Source organism: Neopsephotus bourkii, unplaced genomic scaffold, assembly GCF_033783945.1.
Source record: "Neopsephotus bourkii isolate Nb327-2 ecotype Australia unplaced genomic scaffold, CSIRO-AGI_Nbou_v1 NB_1515, whole genome shotgun sequence".
In the NCBI taxonomy this organism is placed as follows: domain Eukaryota; kingdom Metazoa; phylum Chordata; class Aves; order Psittaciformes; family Psittacidae; genus Neopsephotus; species Neopsephotus bourkii.
In genome coordinates, this window is record NW_026901991.1 from 42,420 (window position 1) to 66,477 (window position 24,058).

The following is a 24,058-nucleotide window of genomic DNA, read 5'->3' on the forward strand; positions in this document are numbered from 1 at the left end:
CTCAGAACCAGACCCCGAGCAGATGTAGGAATATCAGCGTTTGAAATGGTGTATGGAATGTCTTATAGAATTGAAAGTCCACAAACAAATGTTTTAATTCGAGACCGTGTGATTAACGAATATGTTTCACAATTAGCAGAACATCGTAACAAGCTTTGGGAACATGGACTGATTGTGCAACGACCCCCGTTGGACTTAAAAATTCACAATGTTAAACCGGGGGATTGGATATTGATCAAAGTGTGGAAGGAAGAAACCCTAAAACCCAATTGGGAGGGACCTTATCTTGTTTTGCTTACAACAGAAACAGCTGTCCGAACTGCTGAGCGTGGATGGACTCATGCCAGTCGCATTAAAGGCCCAGTGACGAGACCCCACTGGAAAGTAATCAGTACTCCAGGTGACACCAAGATAACCCTGAAAAGATAACGTAATGATAGAGACTTTATTTGATTCTTTTGCTGCATTACCTTTTGGTATAAAGTGTGTATTGCTGTTTATATTTGCAATAATTATTTCTCTTTTTATCTATTATATATGGAAGCATACAAAGTGTGCTGAAGGAAATTGCTAAACATATGCAACCACACAATAGTGAATATAGAAAATATGCTGATGTAAATAATATATGTACTCTAGATATACGAATTAGATGTAATAATTTGAACTGCAATTGTTATCCATTTGCTTGTTTTAGATGTAAAGTATGCCAGGAGAAATGGTGGATACACTGTAAACTCGGATATCCTCCGACAGGGGTTTGTACATGGTGTTGGAAAATACAAAGAACTTTTACTAAGCGGACATTAAAACAATTGGAGGTTAGACAAGAAATTATTTGGGAATCCCATGAGTGGTGGGAAATTTTTGCCAAGGGAATAAATCCTCAATGTTATTGTTACCACTCTAACGAACCAGTCCCCTTTGTAACTGAGATTTTGGCTATCAAGTACAGAAGGGAAGTATTAACCATGCCTTGCTTTGCCCCATTAGTTAAAGCTGCAAAATGGGAAGCCTATGTGAATAGGCAGAAAGCCAGAAGCAGCTGTCCTCCTGAAGAATTCCCTTGCTGCCGAGAAGATGGTACACCCCGTGGCTCGAAGCAACCGAGTCGACGGGCGAGGCAGAAGAGGAACAAACTGTGGAGAAAAGAACCAGAACAATGGGACGCAGAAGCAGCAATGGCTGAACTTCCCCAGGACTGGTAAAAATATACTTAAATTGGCAAAATTGACAGACACCCTTTTTCCTGGTATACCGTTAGTCTTGCTATTGATAATAACTCAGGCAAAAGGGGGAAACCCACATGAACCATTTAAGTGGGAACTAATATCTTGGGAAGGAACGAGAACAATAGCCACTTTTCACAGACCAGGGCCACCTCAATTTATAGTGAAACTTTGTAATTTAGTACCAATACCTTGTGAAAAAGGACCTCCATTTTATATATGCCCGGCTTTTGGAAAGCCTTACTGTAATTATCCCGGGCACTATTATTGTGGTTATTGGGGATGTGAGACAATAGCCTCGGGCTGGAAAGTAAAGAATCCTGATAAATATATAAAAGCAACCTGGACTCCTAACGATTGTGTACCTGAACAAACAGGTGTAGATCTTACAGGTCTGCGTGACGTGGATTATGTAGCTTCACATGACAGGGAAATCTGTACCTACATCAAATTTCAAGTATTGCATCCCCTAGACGACACGTGGTTAGTAGGACGAACATGGGGAATACGTGTCTATGCAGGAATTCCTAAAGATTGGGGAGGGCACTTTCTCATAAGAAAAGTTAAAATACCACATGATCCACTCCCTGTTGGGCCAAATAAGGTATTAAATCCACCCACTGTCCCTAAGAAAAAGATTGTCCCCACAAGTGTTACAACCACTCGTCCAAACTCCAAGATTGTCCCCACAAGTGTTACAACCACTCGTCCAAACTCCCTATCAGAAACAGATAGAACAACTGATGACAAGGTAACGGAGTCCTCTTTAATTAGGGATTCAGGAGTGTCAGAATCCAAAGACCCTTTATGGGATTTAATGCAAGCCTCTTATCGTATCCTTAATGAAAGCAAACCAAATTTAACTAAGGAATGCTGGTTATGTTACAATGTTAGACCACCATATTTTGAGGCGATCGGAATACCAGGTAAAATTCAATGGTCTAGTGGTTCAAACCCACGAGAATGCTCATGGGATGACCAGAAGAACCATACGCAAGGAATTACTCTTCAACTAATAACAGGTCAAGGAAAATGTATAGGTACAGTGCCCAAAAGATATCAGCCTTTGTGCAACCAAACAGTAACAATCACTACAGAAACTATAAAGAGACATAAGAATAGAAATGACAAATGGGCTATCCCGACACCGGGAGCTAAATGGGTTTGTTCAGACATCGGAGTAACACCTTGCCTATCCCTAAACGTGTTTGATCAATCTCAGTTTTGTGTACAGGTAATTATTATTCCTCGTATAATCTATCACACCTCTGAGGAAGTGTTACCCTATTTTGAATACAAAGATCTGAGCAGACAAAAACGGGAGCCAATTACCGTAGTAACCTTAGCTACACTGTTAATAGCGGGCGGAGTTGGAGCAGGCACAGGCATAGCCTCCCTAGTAAAAGGTCAAGAATTACAAAATTTACAAACGGCTGTAGATGAGGATTTAATAAGAATAGAACAATCTATCAAGGACTTAGCTGCTTCAGTGAAGTCTTTATCTGAAGTAGTACTGCAAAATAGAAGAGGGTTGGATTTATTATTCTTAAAGGAAGGAGGATTATGTGTAGCTCTCAAAGAAGAATGTTGTGTTTTTATTGACCATACGGGAGTAGTCCAAGACACCATGTCTGAACTTCAGAAGAGATTAGAACAACGGAAAAGAGATCGTGAGGCGGGTAGATCATGGTATGAGAATTGGTTTAATATTTCACCTTGGTTAACCACTCTACTGTCTGCTTTAGCAGGACCGCTTATTATATTGATTCTGGGACTTGTATTTGGGCCTTGTATATTAAGCTATATTTTACGCTTTGTTAGAGAACGATTTGACGTAGCGAAACTGCTTATTTTAACTATGGGAACTGAAACAAAATATGAAAAGGTACCTACCAATGAAAATGAAGACTATGATGAGGATGAGAATTGTGGATGTGTAACTCATAAATGTATCTGTAACAAAGAAACATCTTGTGAATGTTGGCAACCATGTAATCAATGTTTAAATGAAAGTAGTGTGGGGACCCAACAATGCCTCCAACCATGCGAGCACTGTTTAAAGGAAGATAGTGTGTAATAAACAATAGGATAAAAAGAAAAAGGGGGGAATTGTAAGAAACTCAGAACTAGGGATATTGTTTATTAAGACTTATGTTAAGCTCGATGTAAAAGTTAGGCAATAAAAGATATGAAATTGCTTCTGCAAACAACCACCAGACATAGCCTGCACAAGATGAGATAACCGCAATCGCTTACACCATGGGGCAGCGACCGAGCACCACCGCCCACAGAGTCGAGGGGGAGCTCTCGGTCTGTCGATCCTGTCCGTGTCTGGGCCGGACCAGATATCGCTTCTGCAGAACATAAAAAATGCTGTGTAATGCTTCTGCAAGCATAAAAGATGTATAAAAGGGGGCTGTTTGAACTGCTCAGGGCGGCAGTTGGCGGAGCGCAGACTCCCCTGTCGTCCAGCGCTGTTTTGCTCATATTCTACTTGCTATAATTAATAAAATTTTAATTGGATTATGATCCGTTGTGGTCTCAATTTATAACAGGCCAGGAGGCAGCCCACAGTCACACCAAGAACCTGTCACACCAAGGACTATGCTAGGTCTGTCAACAAAGCGCTTGCATTGAGTGCCTGGAGGCCAGGGCACCTGGGAGAATCATTCCCAAACCCACCTCCCCTTGCAGAAGAAAACAGCATCAGCTGCATGGGCAGATGCAGGAGCCAAAGCCGAACACGGTTCTGTGGCCCAGGGCACTGGGTGAATGCAGTGACAGTGCTGGGCTATTGAGCAGCACAAGAGTTGACACAAGCAGGGACACACAGGCAGGAAGGAGTAAAGCACTTAAGCAGCATCATTTGCCAGCTCTGAAAAAGGCCCCTATGAGCATCCTTTCTCCCAATTCAAGGCTGCAGGGAGGCGGGAGAGCATAAAGGATGGCTCCAGGGTGGAAACAAACATCCTGCCTTCCTGGGGATGGAAGGGAGGCAGGGCTGGGGAATGCCAGTGAGCCAGCCCCAGATGATCAGGCAGGCAGCAGGCACGTGGCTGGGATGGGACATCCCTGAATGGCAGAGCTTGGAAAGAAGCTAAATGGGCCTTGGCAATGGTCCATCCCCGTCCCACCCTACCATTTCCTTGCTGATGGAGTCAGTCCACCTTGCTGAGCCAGGAGAAAATAAATGTTTGTAATGTGAAGTAGCACTCCAAAAAGAAGCTGCTTCTGTGCAAGGCAAGGTTTTGCAGTGTCTAAGAAAAGCTGTCCCAGACTTGCAGTGGCTCCTGGCAAAGCCCCTGTGCTGCAGGTGTTTGCCACCAGGGTAGCCACACACTAGCTAAGGGAAGCAGGGACATGCCATGGATGATGAAGCTGGCCAAGGCCAGCACCACCCTAACACTTGAGGCTTTGGAGATGTCTCTGCCCCCTCCCATCCAACTCAAGCCACACAAAGGAGATGCAGCAGCAAAGAAAAGGCATCAGTGCTCCAGCTGGGATGCAGGGCTGGAGGGATGCAGGACACAAGTAGAGGGGCTGGGTGGCATCACGTTGCAGCAGTCCAGGGTTGCCTTGCTTCAAGCCAGGAGGCAGAGATATTTTACTATATTGTATTTTTTTTAGGCAGCTGGTTTCTTATGGGCATGGGGGGAGGGGGGGGGTGAAGGACAGGAAGAAGGAGAACAGATTGCAATACTGGGGCTGAGGAAAGCCAGAGAGTTGGGAAGGGGCAGGAGACACAAGTGAGGGAACCCCACGGGGACATCTGCTCCAGAGCACCCAAAGCCATTGAGCCTCAGCAGATGGACACACCAAAGCCTTACAAGACACCTCCAGTGTGGCCTGTAGTGTGAACAGCTGAACCCAGGACAGGTACCTATGCTACAGGTAGGGACCATCTCCCTCCTATAGCCCAGTCTATACTGCAGAATCAGTTCCTCCAGACCTGGATGAGAAAGGCAACCTCACCCTGCCTGCCAGTCCTACTTTACTGCAGAAATACAGCCCTGGTTGCTGGGAACAGGCTTCATAAGGAATTGTAGCCCAAAGCTAATTTTAGCATCCCAGAGAAAAGCAATTTTAAGCAGAGGGATGCCAGGCAACAGCCCAGCAAAGGCATTAACACTTTAGACTTCTGACATGGGGATGCAGGGCTTGAATTTACTGAGTTTCTACCTCATTCAGGGCTCCTGCTAGTCACAAAACCAGGCTGAGGCCATCTCATAGCACCCAAGAGCAGCAAGGATGTCCTTGCACTAATTCCCTACCTCTCAAGGGAGGCTCCGGGTTTCAAATTCACTGCCTAAAGAGGAGAGGAATCCTGTAGGCACCTGGGAATTTCCAAAGGGTTTGCCTATGCACCTGCTTCTTCCCTCCTGACTACTGCACAAAGGAGGAAGCCCAACCACAAGCCCTGCTGCAAGTAGCAGCAGCAGCATCTGCAAGATGCACAGAGCCAACAGGGCAATGGGGGTGGGGGGAGTGAGGGGTGTCCTGGGAGTCTAAATGAAGGATCCCAGGGGATCTTCCAGCAGCAAAGTGGGATGTGGAGACTTGGAAAGCAGAGCTGAAGGGGAGAGTTGGAATGCTTTGGCTGGGAGGGAGCAGCGAGGAAATGTCACATGGGGACCAGGTGTGAGTCAATCCTAAGCCATGTTGGGAGGCATCCACAGAGTCCCTGCTGTCGACTCCAGCTGCTGCCAAGCTGCCAGAGGAACTCCTGCTTTCCAGAAGGCTCAAGTGCAAAAGCCTGACCTAAGCTACTCCCAAACACAACGAGATCTGAGGATGTGGGGTGACACAGCAGCTTCCTAGCTCTCTCCCTCCTGAACCCTGGGTTTTTTCAAAGCAAAACACTCATGCCTTGATGCTGCCAAGGCTCCATCGTGCCTCAGCTTCAGCTGATCTTGCTGGGGAGGATGAAGGGACACTCTGGAGAGACATGATGACATACCCTGGCTTTGTGATGCTGGCAGAGGGAGCAGAGCACAGCACTGATCTCACCCATGTACCCCCTCCTGCCAGGAAACAATCCCATCCTCCTCCTGAGACACCTCCTCCCTGGGCAGCATGACTCCCAGCCCCTGGGATGTGTGGGAAACACAAGGCACTGCTTTTCAGGGTAGAGAAAGGGCAATTTTTAAGTAGCAGGCAGCAGAGACAAAATGCACAGAGCTACAGCCACAGGCAGCACATGGCTGGGAAACACCTGTGGCCAGTTAACAGTGTTTTTTTTCTGCAGAAAGACATCATTGGGAAAAAGCCCTAGGTGGGAGCACACTGCAGAGCAAACCCTAACCTCAGCTGCCCAGGCATGGTAGGAAGAGATGCATAGCAAAGAGCATCTCCCTGCTCCACAGGAGGGTCTGGAATTGCTAAGGGATTCCCAGTGAATGCTCCCAGATACCAGGACAGCAGGGAGGGGAAAGGTGGGGTGCAGACTTGCAGGATGATCACACACCTCTGCTGTGCATGGTACAGGAGGGGTGGGATGCTCAACAGCACCAAACTGCCCAGCCAGCCAGCATGAGCTCCCCTTCTCCAGCCATAGATGTACATCCATGCCAGATCCTGCTAGCAAGGCAAGATGGGCTGCACACCATGCCACAGGCAGGAACTGTCTGGCTGTCCCATCTCCTCTGCTCCTGCTTCCCCCCTTCACTTCAACACATGCCACCCTCAAACACGGGAAGGGCTGAGCTGTCCCATAGCCAGCGGCTGTTGGGAGCAGGAAGGAAACAGTGGGGCTGCAGATGACAAAAATCCCAGCTGTGGGATTTCAAGCCCTCTCTTCTCCAGGAGAAAAAAACCCCACCAATGCAACACCCAAGGGAGCACAGTGTACCCCCACTTCCAAAGCTGGGCAGGGCCTTGGGAAGCAGAGTGCCCCATGAAATACCCAGAACCAGCCACAAGGGTGCTGTCTGCTTCATATAGTAAGCAAAAAGAAGTCAAAGGTGTCTACAACCACCCTTGGAAGGGTAAGATCAAGGCAAACAGCAGACTTCAAGGGCTATGAAATCAACATTGCAATAAATAAGCAGATGGATAACAGCTCAAAGCAGCAAGATCTGGGTAGGGATAACCTGGAAGGCCAAGGCAGCTCAGGCAGGGTGCTCAGCCTCATCCCATCCTGCTCAAGAGCTTAACAGATGTCAGGCTGCAAAACTGACCTCAGTCCACACTGACTCGACCTCCCTGCGGACAGTAATTTGAGCCATCAACTCTCCCCCTTCATTTTCCCCAGCCATGGATGTATAGACCTTGGATGGATGGATGGATGGATTGAAAGATGAATCCAATTTCCCTGCAGCACTGCTGATGAAATACAGCTCCATCACTATGTAGGGAAAGCTCCCAAATGGATTACTGCAATTACCCTGGCTGCAAGAGGAACTGTGGGTTTTCCCTCACTGGTCACAAAGACTTCTCAAAAAATTCCAATCCCCCAAACACCCACCACACCAAGCTGCAATGCAAAGAGTAGTGCCCCCAACACTACCGCTGAGCTGCTGAGCCACAATCAGAGAAACCTCGGAGAAATTCAAGGGGAGAATGAAGCCAGCTGCCTTTTGAGGAAGCAACAGGCAGAGAGGCAAAGAGGATGTGAAAACTCCTTAAAACCAGCAGCCCCCAAAAATAAAATGCTGGGCAGGGATGCAGGACAGGGGAAGCATCACTCAGTTCTCCTGCCTGCCTGCTGCTTTCCTTCTCTTGTATTTCAGGCAACTGGCCTCTAAAAATACCCACTGTTGTCACTCAGTCCTACCTGCTAAGGCCAGGAAACAGGTCTGAGCAGCTTCCAGAGCAATTCTTCACCTGTGCTACTGTGCTTCCCTCACCAGAACCCATCCCAGCCCCATTTTTGTGCCTGGTAGGTAACAGTCTCTCAGGAGCCATGGCTATAACTCGACCCAGCCTCACCAGGAATATACAGCACTGGGGAATTTCTGTTAAAAGTAGCAAAAGGGTAAGTATTTCTGCTGCATCTCTCTGCTCCTCTACAAAGCACCACCAGACTGTTGCACAAGGTGCACAGTCTTATTTCTGCACTGCTGATGGGAGGCCCACAGCTGAATGAGTGTGCATGAGTGCAGAGAGCCAAGAACTTCCCCAACCTGCTGTTAACACCAGCTGGAGCAGCTCAGCTCTGTGGGGAAGGAGGGGAGAGGAGTCAGGTCCACCTCAGAGGTCCACTACAGCCTCCCCAACAGCAAAGCATCATCCCTGCTTGCACTCCCCTCCTCTGCTCACATCCTGGCAGGGCAGGAAACCCACCAACAGCTGGACTCTGCCCATGGGAAATACTGTGCAGCTGCAGGAGAAGAGGCCCCAGGCCAGCAGCTTCCTGCAGCTGCACCTCCTGATGGCCTCCCACCAGAAAGCCCCAAGGCAAAGAGTTTGGCCAATGCAGCACCTGCAAGATAAAAGAAGAGCATTCCCAGGTGGGGAGACCCAAACCTCAAGTGGGTTCACCTGCATTTGAAACCTGCCTGGTGGGACTGGTGTAGGTGAGACATCTAAGGCCCAACTTTAACTACTCCTGCTCTATCTGCAAGAAAAAATTGGTCTACCTCCACAGCAGAAGCTGATGTCCTGATGTACTGGATCAGGAGGGCAAAATGCTCTGCATCAGGGCCTGCTCCTTTACATCATCACTTGTATAAATCTTGGAATCCCAGACTGGATTGGGTTGGAAGGGACCCTAAAGCTCCTCCAGCTCCAACCCCTGCCACGGGCAGGGACCCCTTCCACTGGAGCAGCTTGCTCCAAGCCCCTGTGTCCAACCTGGCCTTGAGCACTGCCAGGGATGGGGCAGCCACAGCTTCTCTGGGCACCCTGTGCCAGCGCCTCAGCACCCTCACAGGGAAGAGCTTCCTTCCGACATTACATTCTTGACATCCTTGTCTCTAAATTGGAGAGACATCAATTTGATGAATGGACCACTCGGTGGGTAAAGAGCTGGCTGGAGGGACGCGCACAAAGAGTTGTGGTCAATGGCTCAATGTCCGGCTGGAGACCTGTAATGAGTGGTGTCCCTCAGGGATCAGTGTTGGGACCGGTCTTGTTTAACATCTTCGTCGCTGACATGGACAGTGGGATTGAGTGCGCGCTCAGCAAGTTTGCCGATGACACCAAGCTGTGTGGTTCGGTTGATATGCTGGAGGGAAGGAATGCCATCCAGAGGGACCTTGACACGCTTGTGAGGTCCCTGGCTGATGCCATCCTCATGAAGTTGAACCATGCCAAGTGCAAGGTCCTACACCTGGGTCAGAGCAATCCCAGACACAGCTACAGGCTGGGCAGAGAAGAGATTCAGAGCAGCCCTGTGGAGAAGGACTTGGGGGTGCTGGTCGATGAGAAAATGAACATGAGCCGGGTTCAGTGTGCGCTTGCAGCCCAGAAAGCAGCCGTATCCTGGGCTGCATCAAAAGGAGCGTGACCAGCAGGTCGGAGGAGGTGATCCTGCCCCTTTACTCTGCTCTCGTGAGACCTCACTTGGAACATTGTGTGCAGTTCTGGTGTCCTCAACATAAAAAGGACATGGAACTGTTGGAACAAGTCCAGAGGAGGGCCACGAGGATGATCAGGGACTGGAGCACCTCCCGTATGGAGATCGGATGAGAAAGTTGGGGCTGTTGAGCCTGGAGAAGAGAAGGCTGCGTGGAGACCTCAGAGCAGCTTCCAGTATCTGAAGGGGGCCTATAGGGATGCTGGGGAGGGACTCTTCATTAGGGACTGCAGTGATAGGGCAAGGGGTAATGGATTCAAACTGAAACAGGGGAAGTTTAGATTGGATCTAAGGAGGAAATTCTTCCCTGTGAGGGCGGTGAGGCACTGGAATGGGTGCCCAATGAAGTTGTGAATGCTCCATCCCTGGCAGTGTTCAAGGCCAGGTTGGACAGAGCTTTGGGTGAGATGGTTTAGTGTGAGGTGTCCCTGCCCATGGCAGGGGGTTGGAACTGGATGATCTTGAGGTCCTTTCTAACCCTAACCATTCTAGGATTCTATGATTCTATATCCAACCTGAATCTCCCACTTAAGTTTGAATGCATTGTCCCTTGCCCTATCACTGATTTCAATTTTCAAAGGAACCAGGAGAAAGCCACATACACACAAGTATTCAGCACATCTGGTGTACCAGCAGCAGAGGCAATGAGACATGCCTCATGGTTGCCCACTGGCTGGCTGGGGTGCCACAGAACCGGTCCCTACAGAGGGAATTCATTCAAAGATCTCTTTGTTGCTTGTCTGATTTGTCATACAGAGATTACATGGGAGGAAAAAAAGGCTTTTTTTTTCTCCTCCCTCCAGAGTGTTTTTTTTTTTTTCCTCCCTCCCTGTGTTTCTCTTGAAATTAATTTTCAGCCTTCAGCAGCATTTTCCTGTAACTCTCCACAGCTCCCTTGGCCCAGCGCCAGCCTGGGTACCACTCCTCCACCAAAGACGTCTACAGCTGATTGACAAACCAGCAAATGAGAGGGAGTACAGGAGCCCTGAGAGCACATTAATAAACAAGAGAAGCTTTTACAGTTATTCCAGTCACCGGAACAAACAGCAAAACAAACCAGCATGGGACAAACTTACATCATGGGCTGGGAAGACAATCCTGCCTGGGAAGTGGGTCAGCCCAGGGAGCATGAGAGCATCTCTGGAACACAGGTGCGTGGAGGGGGAAGAGGGCACCCAGCTCCCCTATGGTGATTTAAGCACAGGCTTAAGAGAGGAGCATGCCCAGCCAAGCTGTTATCATGAACAGCAATTAGTGCCTGACTCCTGGGCAAGGCAGAGATTTCAGACAGCACTGGAGTCAAGGCAGCACAGCTCTCACTGCAGAGACCAGAGATAACCACTGTCAGCTCCTCACATGCAATGCCAATGTTGACACACTTAAACATCATCAGGCTGCAGGCCTGATATGCCTTCCAGTCTCCCATCTGCTGGTATTCAGTACTTTGTTCTTCCAAGGTAGCTGCTACCTCTTCCCCTGGGTGTATGCTGCCCTGCAGCTGGCTCAGAGAAGGCTGAAGCAGAAGAGCAACCCTTCCAGACCCAAGGAGTCCAACAGCTGAATATCACCAGCCTGAGGAGTCATCACAGCCACTTCCAAATGATGCTCAAAACAGGCTAGGAAAATCCTGCACCACTTCCAAATGATCCCTCACAAGCAGCTGAGAAAGTTGGGGCTGTTCAGCCTGGAGAAGAGAAGGCTGCGTGGAGACCTCATAGCAGCTTCCAGTGTCTGAAGGGGGCCTACAAGGATGCTGGAGAGGGGCTCTTCATCAGGGACTATAGTGATAGGACAAGGGGTGATGGATTCAGACTTGAACGGGAGATTTAGGTTAGATATAAGGAAGAAATTCTTTACAGTGAAAGTGTTGAGGCCCTGGCACAGGCTGCCCAGGGAAGTTGTGTCTGCTCCATCCCTGGCAGTGTTCAAGGCCATGTTGGACAGGACTTGGAGCAGCCTGGTCTAGTGGAAGGTGGCCCTGCCTGTGGCAGGGAGTTGGAACTAGATAACCTTAAGATACTTTCCAACCCTAACCATTCTATGATCCACAGGCCTGGCAATGCTGTGGATGCCCAACCCAGCTGCCAGGCAGTCACTAGCACCAAACCCACAAAAAAAACAGCTTGAGGACAGCCTCCTTCAGAAATTTCCACTGGCAAAACTAGATTCATAATGGCAAGTTCCTGCAGACCTTGGGGTGCCCTTCCCCTGGCCTAGCACCCATAAGGGGGGAGGAAAGAACATACAATTTCTACATGTTGAAAAGTTGGTGTCAGGAAAGTCAGGGCTGAAAGTGGACTCAGTGACTAGCCAGCTAGAATTAAGGCTTGTGGTTCTGGCGGAGACTGCAATGGCAGGACTAGCCCAGGAGTGAGGATTGCCAAGTGAGAAAAGGCTCGGGACTGAAGCTAGCAGAGAACAACAAGGGTTCACCACAGACATGCCTCTCCCCAGCCAGGCAGAAACCAGGGCTGCCCAGTGCAGGTATTTACACAGACTTTCAGCTCATCCTCCAACAAGTGATCCCTATTTCACATCCCTTACCCCAGAACCAGATTAAAGAGCACTTCTAGCTTGTTTCACTCTCTAAAGCTGCCTGGAGAAGGACCCAACCCAACAGACTGGATGCCATCTCTGCACCAGCCACCCTTCGATCTTCCCCAGGCAGGGTCCTCTTGCTCCAGGAAAGGTGCTGCTGAGAAAGTAGCAGCTCCTTTGGCAAAGGAGGCCTCCTGACCTTGCTGCTGCCAGCATCCAGGACAAACAGCTTGTTTTGTCAGTGCATGGAAAGCTTGCAACATTCTTGACAGCACAGCACATAAGGATGAGCTAGGCATTTCCCTGGGCTAGCCAGCATATGAGGTGACATGGATTTATTAGAGCTTCAAACACTTGAGGGCTTTGGGTGATGAGGGGGAATTCCAGATAAACCTTAAGCTATTTACAGCTTCTGCAAACTCCCTGAGATCCTCTGATGAAGATGAGTAGCATGAGTGATACAAAGAGAACCATACAAAGCTGGAGGCATGCAGCATTAAACCACATCTCCTTTTAATCCCTTCTTCCTGATAGCCTTGGCTTTGCTGAGAAATCCTAATGGTCATGAAGCTACAGAGATGGGGTCAAGCACTACAAGCTAACTCCAAAGTTGCAAAAGCTGTTTTGTCATCTTCCACCTGCATAAGCAGGAAGCAGATCTCAAACCCTGGACAGAAAGGGAAATCCCAGAGCAGCTTCAGGTGGTGCTGGAGCAGTTACATTGCTTGCATGGATCCAGACACGCCTTGGAAAATCCCCATCAGGAAGCAGGGTCTACTTACCCAAGGATGTGCTGTTGCCTTAGAGAGAGGGACAAGCTTCACCACAAAGCTCAGAGCCCCCTCACCCACCCCATTTGAAAGACATTTAGACTTTGCCATTCCTAGGAGCAGCAGCTTTCCTTCCCTCACCCTGGAAGGGCAAAGGCCATCAGTACACAACTGCTCCTGCTGTCCCTGCACCCCAGCAGCTGTGGCAGAGCCTGGAGGATTCAGGAGCGGGCTCTTCTTGCTGACTGTCATGACACACAACTCCCTACAGTGATGCTGCAGCACATGCTGGCCCTGGGGACCACTTCACAACCTCCCCCTGCACAGTCTTCCCATCACTTTTCTCTCCCTCTCTGGGCATGCCTGGCTCTTCTGCAAGCCTTCAACTGCAGAGGGGGGAAAGGAGTCAAGACCAGCCAAAGAAAAGATCTCAAGCCCACCCCATCTCACTCCTCAGGGTCCCTGCTGATAGGCCCAGTATCGCAGATAAAGGGAGCAGCAAGGTGCCAAGCCTATCTGCATGATCCTGTTATCACAGACATGCTGCTGCAACAGCAGCATTTTATCACTGCTGTTAAGCCAGGGCTCCTTGCTGTCCCACTGGGGTCCCCACAGAGCCTAAGCTGCACTTTGAGGCTCCTGGCTCTATCCCCAAACCCAAGTACTCCTGGAAGAGCAAGCCTATGTGCACAACCTTCCCCACTGGCACTGTCCAAGTCTCCAGTCTGTGCAGAGGCAGGAGGAAAGGGGCAGGCAGGGCAAGGATCCACTCTCTAGACCTGTTAGTCACAGAGTTTGGGGGGTTCCTCTACTAAGGCAGTATAGTAATTCAGGCAGACCCCAGGGATCCCCAGGCACACATCCTGCTGAGTGGGTTCAGTGTGTTGGTGACGCCCCTCATTCCCACCATTGAGTCATATTTCAAAAGGAGCAGGGACAGTCAGGCACAGCAACGTCAAAACTCCTCTCCATTTACTGGAGCACTGATGCTTCAGCACTTTCCAGTGGCTAATGGAGTGGCTCAGCACCATGAAAGGAGCAGGTTGATAAGGGGGAAGAAGAAAGTAACTCCTGCCTGCCCTGCTATAGGTTAACCAGCTGCTATGGTTTTCAGGATGGTTTTTAAACATCCTCTGCTCCTTTTACTATTAGTTAGCAATGAGGAAGAACCACCACCAAGAGAGGCTTCAGCACGGACTGAACTGCTCTCACTGCTGCTTCAGCACAGGTCAAATATTCTCAGAGGGCCTCAAAAGAGGCAGCAGAGAAACTCAGCTCCTGCAGCACTTCCCACAGCTCGTGCTGCAGTCTTCCAAGGCACTGGCTTTAACTTAGCAGCACTGCACTAACTCGAGCTGTCAGAAAAAGCTTACTCCATTTTGCAGCTGGTTTATTTTTATGAGCAGGTCTTTGCCTCTCAGCACTGCAGCTTGAGAACTATCATTTAATGTAACTGACACTCTCAAAAGGACTACCATCTGCCAGAAAGGACAGCAAGAACCTGGCTTATCCAGATCAATAGGAAGAGGGCCCAGGGTGTTCTACCATTGAGGATGTAATGCAAGACATGGAGCTTTCATCTAACTAAGAAGAGCAGCCTCTGGAGATTGGGTAATGGGGAAAAAATCCCAAGATAAAAGGAGGAAAATGGGCCCCCACATGCCTCATTTTGCACTTTGTTCTTGTCCACTGGTCCAGTTTCAACTGATGAAGCATTGTCCCAAGGGGTATTACGAAATTCTCAGATCATGTCATAGAATCCTAGAATAGTTCGGGTTGGAAAGGACCTTAAGATCATCAAGTTCCAACCCCTGCCATGGGCAGGGACACCTCACACAAAACCATGGCACCCAAGGCCTCATCCAACCTGGCCTTGAACACTGCCAGGGATGGAGCATTCACAACCTCCCTGGGCACCCATTCCAGTGCCTCAGCACCCTCACAGGAAAGAATTTCCTCCTTAGATCCAATCTAAACTTCCCCTGTTTCAGTTTGAACCCATTACCCCTTGGCCTATCACTACAGTCCCTAATGAAGAGTCCCTCCCCAGCATCCCTATAGGCCCCCTTCAGATACTGGAAGGATGCTATGAGGTCTCCCCACAGCCTTCTCTTCTCCCAACTTTCTCAGCCTGGCCCCATACAGGAGCTGCTCCAGCCCCTGATCATCCTCGTGGCCTCCTCTGGACTTGTTCCAACAGTTCCATGTCCTTTTTATGTTGAGGGCACCAGAACTGTACACAATGTTCCAAGTGAGGTCTCACGAGAGCAGAGCAGAGGGGCGGGATCACCTCCTTGGACCTGCTGGTCACGCTCCTTTTGATGCAGTCCAGGATACAGTTGGCTTTCTGGGCTGCAAGCGCACACTGAAGCCGGCTCATGTTCATTTTCTCATCGACCAGCACCCCGAAGTCCTTCTCCTTGGGCTGCCCTGAATCTCTTCTCTTATGTCATGCAAAGAGAACTTACAGTGTTTGCAAAGGGAATGGGTGGGAGAAAAATCCCAGACTATTCCAGGAAACACAAGGAGACATCCCTGAAATGACTTCCCTTGTAGCAAGGAGGGAAAGGGAGGACCTCCCATCTTGCTCCCTGTACCCAACCAAAACTAGGTCAGTGACACAGCCCTACTCACAGCCAGAGCTCCTTCTCCAGAGACCAGGACCCACAGAAGGGTCCAGCCTGAAGAGTGAAGATGGGGACAACCTTACAACTCCCTTGACCTGGCATGTTTCCTGCAAGCTCCCCAGCCCCACTAAAGAGGCAGGCAGTTCCTCCTCTGCTTCCTCCACAGCACCGCCAGCTGGCTTCAATGAGAAAACACGCTTCGGCCTCACTCTAGCCCTTTATCAGATGAAAATAAAGGGGGGGGTGGGAAATCCCACACCTCACTTTCAAAGGCTTCGTCTGCCACTTACCCAGCCTCTAAGGTGTGGGAACCACTACACCTGACTGGCACTCCCCAAACACCTTCAGAAGCAGCATGAGGAGCTCAGCCTGGTCTTCAAAGCCCAGTGCTCAAGCTACAGCACCCTCAGACCACTTTCCCCCAGGGCAAAGCAGGGAGGATGTGTGTAGGATATCCACTGCTTCACATCCCAGAGTCAAGCCACCTCCCTTCCACAAAGCTTCCTCTGTCGACCTTGGCACAGACACCATCCCCAGCACCAGGGAGGGGACGAAGGTCTTTCCTTCAGGCTTAGCACAAGGAGTGTTGACCAGCCGGCCAAAACAGAGCAACCCCCCTCCCATCCTGGTCCCAGGCGAACTGTGCCCACTGCCACACCCGGGCACCCACTGAAGGAAAGGAAGCCGTAGGGACGCTCCGGGGAGCCAGCACTCACCGCTGTGCGAGCTGAACCACCGCAGTGCGATGTGGAGGGGCAGCGCGTCGGGTAGCGAGGCCCTGGCGCCCAGGTACAGCATCCCGTCTCTATGGTCACCACCTCCCGTTTCCTGGTAAGCGTTGCCATGAGCGTAAGTAGAGTTGGAGACCAGACCGCCGCCGCCGCCCGGAGCCCACTCGGCTTCCCCTGCCGCAGCCGCGTACAACCCGAAGGGGATGGCGCCGGCCGCCGTGGGCTCCATGCCCATACCAGCCACCGAGTTGACTGAGCGGCTGCGTAGCCCCATGGCGGCGCCGCCACCGGCCGCCCGGTAATGGCCGAAGGCGGACGCCCCCCCTCCTCCTGGCGGCGGCACGGCACTGTCATCTGTCGACACCCCTGCGAAGGGGCCTCGCGAACGGGCCGCCGTGCTCTGCTTACCCCCCATACGGGTACCACAGGGCCGGAGGAAGGCGAGCGACAGCCCCCAGTGAGTAACGGTGCCGCACCGCCCCCGGGAAACGAGAAAGGGCGGAAGGAAGCAGGGGAGGCACGGGCAACTACTGGTGAAAACCCATCCCCGCCCCAAACATCCTCCCCACGCCGAGCCCGCAGGGGCGAGGGTGCTCCGAGGCGGCGGCCGCCGTTGCCGCCGCCGCCGTCGCCGTCACTCCCGGCAAGGATCGCCGAGGGCTCCAGGGCCCCGTAGATGAAGGGGAAACCGAGACGGTGAGGGAAATGAGATGTGTGTGGACGCCAGCCAGGTCGCTCCACCCGCCTCGCTCCTGCCCGGGGCGCGGCCAAGCAGCCGGGGGAGAATCAGCTGCTGCCCATGTGGCAGCGCGGGCGCAAGACCCCGCTCCGCTAGGTACGGCCTCACTGCTAACCGCCAACAGCCACCTTGATACTCGGCGCCGCACCGGAGACAATAGAGACCAGTAATACGCATGCTCCTGCCTCCTCCCCCGGCCTGCCGCCTTTAACCCCTACGCTGCTGCCAGCCACTGCAGGCTGGGTCTGTGCTCGTCGCTGCGGCCACGTGGGTCAGAGACACCTCGCCCCGGGTGGGCGTTGGCCCGCGGAGCACAGCCCTCGACCGCGCTCACCCCACGGGCCTGAGGCGGGGCCGTAACCACGTGAAAATTGCTGCAACTAGGCGCTCCGAGTAAGTCGGGCCGCACTAGAGCCACCCACACCATAAGATCCCACCAAGTGAACCGGGACTGGGGATGTCTGTGGTGTGAACGCAATAGGACTACATTTCCTGTCATCCCCCGCGCGGCGCACAGTTGTACGCAGGAGCACTGCCGCTAGCCTGGCCTGTACTGGGGCGACCCAAGATGGTGGCGTGCTGGAACAGCGAGAATGTGGTGGTGAAATTTTGAGATGCCCAGGTTGGGGGAGCTGTTGTAGCTGGGGGTTACTGCCCTGCCCTCGCCCCTGCCCTTTGGGGCCTTTCGCCAGATGTAGTGAAGCACGAAATCAGACTGTTATAAAAATTCCATCTTGGCCAAGATCTGATCTAATTAATTTTTTTATTACAATTGATTAATATGGAGAGGCAATAAGCAAGCAGAGCTGGGTGCGCCGGGGAGTCTCCGCTCCACCCAAGACGCACACTGAGATTTCTGGGGTACAGTCTCTTATACTCCTCGATCTTGGGTTTCAGCCAATCCTGTCGTCTCCTTCACCCGAATATCGACGTGGTTCTTTTTCATTGTTCTCCTCCTGTTGCTGGGGTCTTATCTTCGGGTGAAGAAACTTCTTAAAAAGTCATTGAATTCCTTGGCAATACATTAACAGGGGATGTCTGTCACAAGCTTAACCACCATCTTAGCCCCCCTAAATTCCATTGCTTATATAGGTACTTATTCAATACACAAGGTTCACCTCATCCTGTAACAGAAGGTATCTCTTGATTACCTAACCCCCTCAAGGCATTCAAGCAGTTAAACAAAGTACTCCTGTAATTAGCAAAGCGTTTGAGACATTCTAGAGGTTAAACAAAGTACCCCTTAAAGTAACAAAGCATTTGATTAGGAAGGATTATTCCTTTGTTCCTTCTTCTGTTTTGTTATAAATTGAGACCACAATGGATCATAATCCAATTAAAATTTTATTAATTATAGCAAGTAGAATATGAGCAAAAACAGCGCTGGACGACAGGGGAGTCTGCGCTCCGCCACCTGCCGTGAAGAGCAGTTCAAACAGCCCCTTTTTATACATCTTTACTTCCGTGTTCATGAAGTAGTGGAGGTACTCTGCGCATGCTTCACATAGTTGACCTTTTACTCATATGTCCTTTTATGGAGTTGTTATCTCACTTTCTTCCATTTCCTGGAGCATCTTGCAGTTATCTTCAGTTTGCACAATCGGTATCTGGTTTAGTTGTGTAAGCGATTGCGGTTATCTTATCTTGCGTAAGCTGTGTCCGGTGGCTGTTTGCATAAGCGATTTCATATCGTTTGTTGCCTAACCTTTACATTGGGCTTAACATAAACCTTAATAAACAATACCCTAGTCTATAGTTTATCACAATCCCCCCTTTTTCTTTTTATCCTATTATTGTTTATTAGACGCTGCTTTCATTCTCGGCACTGTAAGCAAACCTTTTTCCACAATCCCAACATTTACCATAACACTCACAAGGCAATACCTCACAATTACAATAGGCATAGCTTTCACGTGGCATAACGCATTCACAATAATCTTCATCCTCATTAATAGATACACTCTTATATTTTGCCCCAGACCTCGTAGTTAAAATAAGCAGTTTAGCTATGTCAAACCGTTCTCTAATAAAGTGTAAAATATAGCGCAATATACAAGGCCCAAATATAAGTCCCAGAATCAACATAATAAGCGGTCCTGCTAAAGCAGACAACAAAGTGGTTAGCCAAGGTGAAATATTAAACCAGTTTTCATACCATGACCTGCCCGCCTCACGATCTTTCTTACGTTGATCTAACCTTTTCCGGAGTTGTAATATTTTGAGTGGCATGTGTTTCCTGTAAGTTATATATTTTCCATACCATAGGTTCATGAGGGTTTCCATTTGCTTGGGTTATTATCAATAACAAAACTAACGGTATACCAGGAAAAGGGTGTCTGTCAATTTTGCCAATTTAAGTATATTTTTACCAGTCCTGGGGAAGTTCGGCCATTGCTGCCTTTGCGTCCCATTGTTCTGGGTCGTTTCTCCACATTTTGTTCCTCCTCTGCCTCGCCCGTCGACTCGGTTGCTTCGAGCCACGGGGTGTACCATCTTCTCGGCAGCAAGGGAATTCTTCAGGAGAACAGCTGTTTCGGGCTTTCTGCCTGTTTACATAGGCTTCCCACTTTGCAGCTTTAACTAATGGGGCAAAGAAAGACACGGTTAGTACTTCCCTTCTACACTTTATAACCAAAATTTCAGCTACAAAGGGGACTGGTTCGTTGGAGTGGTAACAATAATATTGAGGGTTTTATTCCTTTGGCAAAAATTTCCCACCACTCATGGGATTCCCGAATAATTTCTTGTTTAGACTCTAATTGTTTTAATTTCCACTCAGTGAGAGTTCTTTGGATTTTCCAACACTGTGTGCAAACTCCTATTGGAGGATAGCCACATTCACAGTGTGTCCACCATTTATCCTGGCACACCTTACACCTGAAACAAGCAAATGGATAACAATTGCAGTTCAATTTATTACACCTAATTCGTATATCTAGAGTGCATATATTATTTACATCAGCATATCTTCTATATTCAATATTGTGTGGTTGCATAAGTTTAGCAATTTCCTTCAACACACTTTGTACGATTCCATATATAATAGAAAAAAAGAGAAATAATTATAGCAAATATAAACAGCAATACACACTTTATACCAAAAGGTAATGCAGCAAAAAATCAAATAAAGTCTCTATCATTACATTATCTTTTCAGGGTTATCTTGGTGTCACCTGGAGTACTGATTACTTTCCAGTGGGATCTCGTCACTGGGCCTTTAATGCGACTGGCATGAGTCCATCCACGCTCAGCAGTTCGGACAGCTGTTTCTGTTGTAAGCAAAACAAGATAAGGTCCCTCCCAATTGGGTTTTAGGGTTTCTTCCTTCCACACTTTAATCAATATCCAATCCCAGGTTTAACATTGTGAATTTTTAAGTCCAACACGGGTCGTTGCACAATCAGTCCATGCTCCCAAAGCTTGTTACGATGTTCTGCTTCAAAAACCATTAAAAGCAATCAAAGATTTCCCTCCAATTATTAGAGTAGAAAGACTTGACCATTCCCAGAGTGAAAAAAAATAAATAATCTTATTATCACAGACTACAGCCTTTCAAGATAAAATACAGAAATTAAAATGTAAATAAAACTTTAATTTTTTTTTTTTAAATACAAATTATCAACTTCGTATTAAATTATCAAAAAGCAAAAGTAAGGTTATTAATTTTCAAACCATATCTGAATGAGTAAAATTGGAGATGAGGAAGTATCTTCGCCAGTTTGGAATCCAGCATCCATACGACACACAAGCCATACTAAAAGCAATTATTACATTTTACTTTTTTTAAGAGTAGATATCAATTGGAATAGAAATGCTAGATTACCCAGATAAAATTTAATCATACAAAAAAATGAAATTATTTATCTTCATCAAAACATTTAATTTAGAAAAACTATTTCCTATTCATAGGCCAAATTATTTATATACAATATAGTGTATATATTACATAATTAAGTTCCAGGTTGTTTTTTTTGTTTGTTTGTTTGTTTTTCATAGGCTTCAACAGAATGCTTAAATATTCTGGATTTACCCCAGAGTACAAGGGCTTTCCTCAGTTGTTCCAGCCACTCAGTAGGGCTTTCATCTTTCTTTTGCATTCCATTAAATGCTTTATTGATATTCTGGCCACGGGGTACTGCTTCTCTAATTCCCTCAATTACTATAGTTCTCAGGTCCTGCATATGAGTTCTATGCACCGGATCCTGATTATCCCAATTAGGTCTTTGGAGTGGCCATTTAATATCTGCTTGAGGTCCCTGGTCATGTTGAGCATCCCACAGTCTCATTCCTGCTCATCTAATCATATCTCTTTCCTCGGTAGTAAATAATTGACCAAGGATAGATTGCATCTCATCCCAAGTATAAAGGTTTGGTCCCAAAAATTGATCTAGTCTTTCTGCTACTCCAAGTGGGTCCTCAATTAAGTTTCCCATCTTGGTTCTTTTAAAATCTCGTAGGTCAGCCGAGTTTAAGGGTACGGAAATATATCCAATCACAGGTTGAGGTCCCCCCATGGGTATTTCCCTTAGGGGGTACATCTGAGCTGCCCCTTTTTGACTTCTAGTTACGCGTCTAGGAGGAGGGGGAGACCCTTGTTCCGATCCTGGTGGGTGAGTGGGCGCTCTGGGGACCTCTGGAGGGGTTGCAGGAACAGGAGGAGGAATGTAAGGAGAGGGGGTTAGAAGGGTTTCGTCTAACTCTTCCTTCTTTTTCTTTTGTTTAGTTTTTTTTTATTTCATTCAGCGGATAAAGTCTAGTTCCCAGTCTTTCTAGCCACACTTCCGGATATTGACTCTCCTCCGGGTTAAGGAGGTTTGTTTTTTTTTTTATTATTAACCCAGAGGTTTAATTGCTGTCTTACCCAATCTTCTTCTGACCCATAAACTGGCCAAAAGACATTTTTAGAAATCTTCTTCCCTCCCCATATCTTAGTACAATATTCTATCATTTTCTGCTAATTGTCTAAGATATATGCCAGAGGGGTATTCTTAGAAATCTTCTTCCCTCCCCATATCTTAGTACAATATTCTCCAATTGTCTAAGATATATGCCAGAGGGGTATTCTTAGGTACAGTGGGTACCCTTCCCATGGGAGTCGAAGGCTTGCTGCCCTTCGTCCCCATCTTCTGGAATATCTACAAACATCCACTCACTCGCTCCCCTTGTTCCTGGCCCAGTCCCTCGCGGGAGATGGGAAACGCAGTACTTAAGGGTCCACACTCGCTTGGTTCAGTATATCGAACCTCTCATTCGTTATATTCCAGGAAACCCAATCCCGCCTGAACGGCAAACCCGCGAACAACTTCGCAATATACTTACGCGTCCTGCGTCTTCGCCCAGACTCCCGTGCACAGAATTTTTATGGGATTTTACCGGTTTTTCCTTTGCTCATTATTCTAGAATTTAGGTTCGTCGGCAAGGTTGGGGTAAGCTGTTGGTCACGGGGCAGCGGAATGTCGCGGGGCGCCTCCCCGGAGGACCAAAGCCCACCGTTCCTAATCCGAGTCACGGCACCAGAAATTGTTATGAATTGAGACCACAACGGATCATAATCCAATTAAAATTTTATTAATTATAGCAAGTAGAATATGAGCAAAAACAGCGCTGGACGACAGGGGAGTCTGCGCTCCGCCAACTGCCGTGAAGAGCAGTTCAAACTGCCCCTTTTTATACATCTTTACTTCCGTGTTCATGAAGTAGTGGAGGTACTCTGCTCATGCTTCACATAGTTGACCTTTTACTCATATGTCCTTTTATGGAGTTGTTATCTCACTTTCTTCCATTTCCTGGAGCATCTTGCAGTTATCTTCAGTTTGCACAATCGGTATCTGGTTTAGTTGTGTAAGCGATTGCGGTTATCTTATCTTGCGTAAGCTGTGTCTGGTGGCTGTTTGCATAAGCGATTTCATATCATTTGTTGCCTAACCTTTACATTGGGCTTAACATAAACCTTAATAAACAATACCCTAGTCTATAGTTTATCACATCTCTTTCATCATTGTATTGACAGGAACATCTATCTTAATCTGATCATTCCTATACATTCTACACATGATACAATGATTTCAAGGATTTTCGATTCCACCCAAAGTACAATGATGGCAAGAACTCCTAAGTTGCTGACATGAATCATTCCTACGTGAAACTGCTGTGGCCTATTGTGTACAGGGGTGGTTGTACAAGGGGGTTAGACAAAATGTACAGGGGGGTACTGCTTAAGTCATAGCTGGCTTGACAAGCTCAGCAGATGCCTTATCAGGCAGTACTAAGATAAAGCTTCCTAACAAAGGGAATAGCTCATTAAACCAGCTAGACATGGACCAGACCCATCCAGCTCCTAAAGAGCATGCGTGAGGACCAGAGGTAAAAAGTTCAAGCCTGAGGAAGACTCGTTTACTTCATCTGAAGACCCCTGCCCAAGACCAGCAGGAGGCACTGCGCATGCGTGGAGAGCCTTTTAGCTCATTATAATACGAAGCGGGGATAGAATATGAATATGTATAGGCGTATTGTGCGACCTAATACATATGTATGACTTTACAAGATAAATGTAAAAGGAAAACGGCACTGAGGCACGCATGCCTTTTGGAGGACCAATCCCCCGTGCGTCTTCAGCTGAATAAAGCATACCTACTTTACAACTTTAACCAAGTTGTGGAGTCTGTTCCGCTATCAGACACTATTGCCCAGGTTATTCAAGAGTGTGAACACTGCACACAGCCTCTCCTGCTCTGAAAGACTATTACAAGAGATGGAGCCTAACATCATGGACCAGATGGACTCAGCAGCTTTATAGGGACTGGCTCATGCACTGTGATGAGAGTTGCACTTAGATCAGAGTGATGGTATATTGAAAATGTGGGATCTGAGCATGACGTGAATGGTATGGAATAAGGGGTGGATAAAAAT

The 24,058-nt window shown here is 48.3% G+C and overlaps 1 protein-coding gene across 2 annotated transcripts in view; it reads right to left on the bottom strand.

Moving 5' to 3' along the window:
• LOC133221188 (E3 ubiquitin-protein ligase ZNRF1-like) overlaps window positions 1–17,029 on the bottom strand; it is a 33,945-nt gene extending 16,916 nt beyond the window's left edge. For both annotated transcript variants that reach the window (XM_061369897.1, XM_061369896.1), the window contains exon 1: window positions 16,396–17,029. In XM_061369897.1, the coding sequence (XP_061225881.1) occupies window positions 16,396–16,825 (430 nt within the window). In that variant the 5' untranslated portion in view covers window positions 16,826–17,029. The remainder of the gene's footprint in view (window positions 1–16,395) is intronic.
• Window positions 17,030–24,058: the final 7,029 nt, after the last annotated feature.